This window comes from Monosiga brevicollis, genomic scaffold (genome assembly GCF_000002865.3).
Source record: "Monosiga brevicollis MX1 MONBRscaffold_22 genomic scaffold, whole genome shotgun sequence".
NCBI classification, from domain to species: Eukaryota; class Choanoflagellata; order Craspedida; family Salpingoecidae; genus Monosiga; species Monosiga brevicollis.
In genome coordinates this window covers 633856-640666 of record NW_001865059.1, presented here as the reverse complement: position 1 = coordinate 640666, position 6811 = coordinate 633856, and the positions used below count along the sequence as shown (strand labels likewise).

Sequence of the window (6811 nt, the reverse complement as noted above, 5' to 3'; positions counted from 1 at the left end):
GGCCAAATTTGTCGGCACGGAACGTGACAGCATCTACGGCGAGGGCAAGCGAGAGTTTATCCTGGCCTTGGACCGCCGCACCAACGCGGCGACACTTCACCCCCTCGACCATTACTACGAGGCCCGCCGCGCGCGGCAAGTGGTGGCCATCGATGCCGATGAAGCAGATGCTCTCATGGAATCCGGGGCCAACCTGCAAATCAAACACTCCGCTCTGCAACTGGCCCTCAATCGACAACGGGAGGACATGGAGCAACCCGAAATGCAGCGCCTCACCACCTCGTCCAACGAACTGCAGCTCTCTGAAGCAGCACTCGGCGCACAGGATGAGACGGATGCCAGTGGCTTTCGCCACGGCTCCAAGGCCACCAAGCGCTACAACCACACTGGCCAGGAGGTCGGCGCCAACCCTGACGAGATCGACGACATTGATAACCTTGATGAAGGGTTTGAGGTCCGCGACGAAGACGAAGTCTTGCCGGCCACTGGACCCAAGTTTGACATCCTGCAGAAAAATGATGACGAGGTCCTTGACAGCGAAACAGAGGACGAGAGCGCCGAGGAGGAGGTGGATGATGCTGATCTTGTGCGCCTCAAGCGTCGCCTCGAAACGGGCAACTCGGACACTGAATCGGAAGATGATGAGTTTGGTACGGAATCGCATCGAGCAACGCGCTCTAATCGCGCACCCCGCACCCTCTCGAGCCCCCACAACAGGGGTCGATCCCTCACAGATCCGCTTGTTTCAACAGATGAAGAAGAAAAAGCAAACAAGGAACAGGCTGAAGAGAAAAAGGCCGAGGAAGAGGCCAACGCCAAACCCGCGTCTACCACCTCCAGCCAGCCGGTCACAGGTATTTCACTGGCCAGACTTCCACAAACTTGCAACTTGCCCTTTTGCCTTTTGTCTGCTCAACATTTATGTGTGAACCTTCATTTGCAGGTCAAAAGCGTGAGGCACCGGCGGCCGTCTCAACCCACGCAAATCAAGCGTCGGCTCCTGTATCAACCTCTGCCGGCGCATCCGCCCTGGCCAACAGTGCCACCGCAACGGCATCAACAAAGTCCTCGGACGCTTCGGGCGAGCCTCAACGGTAAATCGCAACTATTGTTCACATGTTTCGACAACTCGCGGGCTCATCCTTGCCGGTCTTGCCTTGTTTGTAGCAAACGCGCCAAGGGCCCACAGGTTTCTCAAAAGGCCATGACCTTTATTCGCAACATGATCATCAAGTATCTGCGGCGCAAAACCATGAATGACAAGGAGGTAGGCTGTGCCCTTTGTCGTACACCGCTGCTGGCCTGCTGCGCTTGCCAACCAAGCGGGTACGAAACAGCGCGTTCATGTCTGCTTCCTTGCTCTTCCCTGGCCAATTTAGTTGTGGGCATCAGTGGGCAAAAACAAGTATGGTGGACAACGGATATCCGAGCTGCCCGGTGGAGAAGAGTGTTTCCGAGAAACGCTCAAGACCGTGGCCAAACACAAGTGGCACAACAAGGAACGATTGTGGGATCTCATTGCTGGAGAATAAATGAGTGCAATTGATACGGAAGATTTGACAGGGTGCGCGCTTGCCAAACAGTCGAGTTGAATTGGTTGAATAAAAGAAACACACACGACAAAAACGTTGGGCTCCTCGAAACGAGACATAAGCAGACTCGCAACGCCAAGCGCCGACCTGTCTCTGGGCCTGCCTCTCTTCATCCAAACACACACACACACACACACACACACACACACACACACACACACACACACACACACACACACACACACACACACACACACACACACACACACACACACACACACACACACACACACACACACACACACACACACACACACACACACACACACACACACACACACACACACACACACACACACACACACACACACACACACACACACACACACACACACACACACACACACACACACACACACACACACACACACACACACGAAGTCAAAAAGAATTAGACACGGCCCATCTTGGTAGAGCAGAGTATGATAAGCGGTGCGTTTCAAGGTTGATTCGATCCGGCGACTCGTTGGGCTCGAGTCCAAATAGCATGAGCCGCCGTGGAATAGGAAGACAAGCAGGAAAAACTCAGGAAAAAGTCAGAACAGGTACAATAATCAATCAATCCACATGGGTCGCGCAGGGAGGCGGATTAGAAGCTCATAAGAATGAATCTTTCGGCTAAGTGTGAACAGCACCAGCGCTATGCATCAGAGTCTTGACTGCGCATGTCCTCGAGATGCGCCTGCAAAAGAAAGATGGCACGGCAGGCCTGGCTTTCCTCGGCCGAGGGAAACAGGAGCGGGCCTGCAAAGTAGTATTCAAGAGTGCAGTGTCACGCATGAGCAGGGCGTGCGCTGCAAGGAGGGAGAAGGACAGGGCCAAGGGTGCGCTTTCATTGGGACTCACCGAAGGAGCGACTCAGGTCTTCCGAAGAGCACTTGGTCACGGCTTGATGGGCGTCCACCTTGACCAAAAGTTCACCCAAGGCCAGCACCAGGTCCGCCTCGAGAGGATGCATGAGCTCAAGAGCGTGGCGCACGCTGGACACTTGCGTTGCTTCGTCCGAGGCGCTTTCTTGCAGAGCTTTGCTGAGCAGTTGCTGCTCTTCATCGGACAAAAACGGACCCAACAAGCGATTCTTGAAGACGGCCTTGATAAAGCTCACCAACGTGTGTGGGTTGCCCAGAAGGTCAGCCGGCAGCTCTAGCTTGGTCTGCATGGCTTCCACCAGCTTTTGAACTTGACCCGCATTGCCAGGCACGCTGCCAAACGACGGCTCATGAGAACCGTACCGTGTGGTAGAGAGCAGACACCATCAGTAGGTTCGTGATTTGGGCAAGCTTACCGAAACACGTCCTCCTTGGCGATCCCCGATTCCTGCAGATGTTGGATGCAAGTCTTAACCGCCTTGACTTGGGACACGTATGGCTGACGCCCAGGGATGAGCTGGTCAATGCAGCGCATCCAGGCTCGACGCTGAGCCTCTCTACACGTGATATCCGCGCGCGGTGAGCTGGTATGAAAAAGAAGGGGCGGGCACGATGGCACGGGAGAACACACGTTGCAGCGCTGAGGTAGAAAACGCGCTCCGTTTGCTGCTTGGGCTTGAGAGCAAAGCAATTGCCGTGTCCACTGCGATCCGGTTCGGGGCTGCAGCACAACGAAACATCCAAAGGAATAACGCCCAAGGGATCCTAGCCATGGACGGAAGCCAAGATCGGTTAAGAATGGCGTGTGCAAAACAGTTGCGAGCGCTGCGTCTTGTAGAAGAGGGCCCTGCAACCGTTGGCGTACACTCAACATGACCGGTGGCGGGGGGTCTCACAAACCTTGACGCTTGGCGAGCGAAAGTAGGTCAGCTCTACGTCCGTCAGTACAAACCACCGCGTTTTCCACGTGCGGTAGGTGCCGCCCTCCTGTGGACAGAGTAGGACCGAGGTGACCAAATGGAAGCATCACACCACATGGAGAAAAAGGGCAGCCAGGCGTACTTTGCCCAAGAAGCCTTCCATAAAGAGCTTAGGGGCCCCGCCGCTGGGGCTTGGGCTGCGGCTGAATTTACGGCGTGTGGACGTGGCGGCAAAGGCGGCCATGGACATGCTGTCCTCGTCCGAGGCCGTGTTGATACCAGGCGCTGGCGGGATCCCAGGCGCTGGCCGCTTGTTGGCAGGCATGTCGAGCGCATGCGAAGCCTTGAGGCTCAATTGCTGGAGAGAAATAGGAGATGCTCAAAATGAGCGTGCGCGTGCTCAGGTTCACGAGAACAAAACCACGGGCGACGCTCACTCGTACCATGGCAGCCGAGTTGGCGATGGTGCTGGCGCTGACGGCTTGATCCACCGTCAAACGGCCATCCTTGACCAGTGACATGAGTTGCAGACGCGCCGTTTCCTCATCTGATCGCCCCTTGAGTTCCCTGTGCGAGACCCAAGTAAAATACATCACGTAAGACAGCACGAAAGGAGAGGGAGCCAACTTTTGTTGCACTCGGGTTGAAGCCACGTACGAAAAAGCACGTTTCGTTTCAGAACGTTTGATGTTGGTGCTGGAGCTCATCTTGTTTGTACGCAGTGCCTTGGCCAATTGCTGAAGTGTATTGATGTAGACCGCAGCGAGAAGTGAAGGAAGATTAGAGCATGCCCAAGCGCGAGGCGGTTTGGATGTGCTGCGCGAAAAAGGCGCGCTGCGAGTTATGCGCATAGACGTACGCGCTGCTTGATGAGAGCCACCTCGTTCTGTAGGTCATGCTTGTCGTTCTTGTTATACACGTAGAGCTCCGATTGCTTGAGTGCGTCTGGGTACGACCAAGACAAGACGCAAGATGAGATTTTTGCTGAACTTGCAGCATCTCATGACCTGATGCAGTCTGTATCCACGCCCTACCTGCTACGGCCAGGTCGCCTGGCAGCACTTGCTCGGCGCTGAGCACGGCAAGGTCAGTTACGGGGATTCGGATGTTTTGCGTGAGCGAGACCATGAGCTGCTGAATTGTTGCATCCTCAAACAGGGTGACCTGCGTTGCATCGCCCAGGCGCAGGGGCTACACCATGTCGACCACCGCGAGGGATCAGAAAGGATGCCATGGAGATGACGCAGAGTGTGGGACCGTGAACAGTTTGGAGCAAAAAGCGCAGACTCACCTCGCCCTTGGTGTTGATAAAGTTGTCGCTGCAGAGGCGGCAGGTGACGCCGATGGTGGTTATGCCAGCGGAGGTTGGCTCGAAGCGCTGGGGCAAGGGGGGCGGCTTGGCCTGGGCTTGCTCAAGGAGGCGGTCACACTCGTCACCAAGGCGCTTGATGGCCTCGAGCAAGACGGGCATGTTGCTGCGAAGCGTGGTCAAAGCTGCGCCGACTTCGGGCCCATTGCCTCCCGGAGGCACGGGTTTGCACACGGGCAGGAGAGCGCGCACAATCAAGTGGCAGGTCTCAAAGGCGTGGGCCCGGGGTGGTAAATTAACGCCGTGCGAGAGTCGATCACTGGCATCAAGCAGGTGGCAAATATGCGTCACGATCTGGTCCAAGAGTGCGGCCAACTACATGGGCGAACAGGGTGATCAGAGGCAGTTCAAGCCAGAGGAAGCTTGAGGCGGTATGGAACTGAACGAAAGGGAGAGCACAGAGAGCGGAGGGCAGGACCGACGCAAGAAACCAACTTCTTTGACAGTGGGGTCATCGCTCAGCAGACAGCCGGAGAGCTGGGACAAGGCATGCATGGCAGCCTTTTGCGAGAGATTGGTCACCCGCTGCAGCTTCTCTGGGTTGGGCGCGTCACTGGTCATTCAAATTGGTGAGGCAATGACAGGGGCAAGTCGCCATCCAAAGCAAGAGGTCACAGGCAATGTCAGCTGCTGCCGATATGTCACACTGCAAGCAATGAGGACAACGCGCACCTGTACGGGGAGGGCTGTTGCTTTGTGAGAAGAATACCCTCACAACGCTGGATGAGAACCTCGGAGGAGATTTCGTCTTGCGTGCCGAGGTAGCGGTGGCGTTTCAAAGCCACGACAAAGCCGTTGATGTCCGTGGTCAGATCGGAGAGCGCATCTGAAAGTTGGGGGGTGAGGTAGGCTCCGTCCGGGTTGCGAGCCACGGTACGGGCCAGACCTGTCATGACACCGCAGCTCTCCACGACATTCTGAGCAGTAGGATTGGAACGGGGTGAGTGTACCGATCAAAGCGACAGGCAAGAGCGTACCTATCAAAACTTGATCTGTGGCCCAGCCAGGAGAGAAAAGGTAGGCAAGACATACTTGGCGAGCCTGAGCAACATCATCGCTGTCGATTTTGTCAGCTTCTTGCAGCAGCGTGGGCAGGGCACGGATAACGCCGGTGGTGATGCACACGACATCAGCCACGTCCCAGCGTTCAATGGCACCAAAGAGCTCCTCGGCGTCGTGCAGGATAATGTCGACAACGTCTTGGATCTCATCCTCCAGCGGGGGTAAGGCCGATGCAACAGCGAGGCGGGCGGTGGCCGTTTCATCATCGGCAGTCGCGAAATCATCGTCGTCGTCCTCTTCCTCCTCAATGCCCATTGCCATGGCATTGCCAGAAAAGTTGTTGTAGAGCTCGGGTTCATCGCCTTGTACGTCATCGATATCCTCCAGCGCCTGCTCTTGTACACCGGGTTCTGCAGCCGGTGTTGCAGCCGGTGCCGCTGTTGAGGCAGCAGCCTCCACCAGAGCCTTACCAGCATCGGCCAACGCGGTGCAACTCAGACCAAATTCACCGAGGGCCAGGCAGCGAGCCAGGGGATCAGCCTCGGCAGCCGCAACGCGACGAGCGTTGCCCACGACCGTCGTGAGGGCCTTACGAGCATCCGTCTGCATGGCTTCGGTGTGCCCGGTACATAGATCCTTGAAGAGGCCCACAAGCTGGCTCGTTGCTTGCAAGACCGTGCCATCATTGGCCAGGGCGGCCTGCACGGCAGCGCCAATGAGCGCGTCCACCTCACGCTCGGTCATATCCGCATGTATTTGTAATCAATCCTTGAATGCAAGTACACAGCAGACGCGCGCGATCGCCTGGCAAAAAGGCCGCGCATTCACAATGGCTGCGTGATATGCTCACACGTCCTGCGCGGCATCAACAGCAGGGTCGCACCCCTTGATCGACCCTGGAAAAAAAAAGGGCACAGGTCCCAACAGTCGGCAACGGTGTCAACCAAGCCTCTTATCAGCGCATTCACACACGTGAATCAAACGACGCTACACAACGTCTTGCCACTGGATCGTCCCCGCCCCGGGTCAGACCTTGCGCCCTGCCGTTTCCGCACAAAC

At 56.4% G+C, this 6811-nt stretch overlaps 2 protein-coding genes across 2 annotated transcripts in view; one reads left to right on the top strand and one right to left on the bottom strand.

The window, feature by feature from the left end:
• Nucleotides 1-1532, top strand: part of MONBRDRAFT_38292 (uncharacterized protein) — a gene marked incomplete at its 3' end in the record, with an annotated part of 2194 nt that extends 662 nt beyond the window's left edge. The window contains exons 3-6 of the mRNA XM_001748386.1: nt 31-854; nt 944-1094; nt 1168-1267; nt 1380-1532. Of these exons, the coding sequence (XP_001748438.1) occupies nt 31-854; nt 944-1094; nt 1168-1267; nt 1380-1532 (1228 nt within the window). The remainder of the gene's footprint in view (nt 1-30; nt 855-943; nt 1095-1167; nt 1268-1379) is intronic.
• Nucleotides 1533-2232: 700 nt separating this feature from the next.
• Nucleotides 2233-6496, bottom strand: MONBRDRAFT_33679 (uncharacterized protein; the record flags this gene model as incomplete). Its single annotated transcript, XM_001748307.1, has 14 exons — nt 2233-2336; nt 2439-2794; nt 2878-3018; nt 3093-3226; nt 3362-3448; nt 3524-3739; nt 3825-3948; nt 4039-4118; nt 4241-4326; nt 4416-4572; nt 4673-5065; nt 5186-5303; nt 5423-5667; nt 5783-6496. 14 exons carry the CDS (start codon nt 6494-6496, stop codon nt 2233-2235), a joined length of 2955 nt encoding a protein of 984 aa, XP_001748359.1.
• Between the last annotated feature and the right edge of the window lie 315 nt (nt 6497-6811).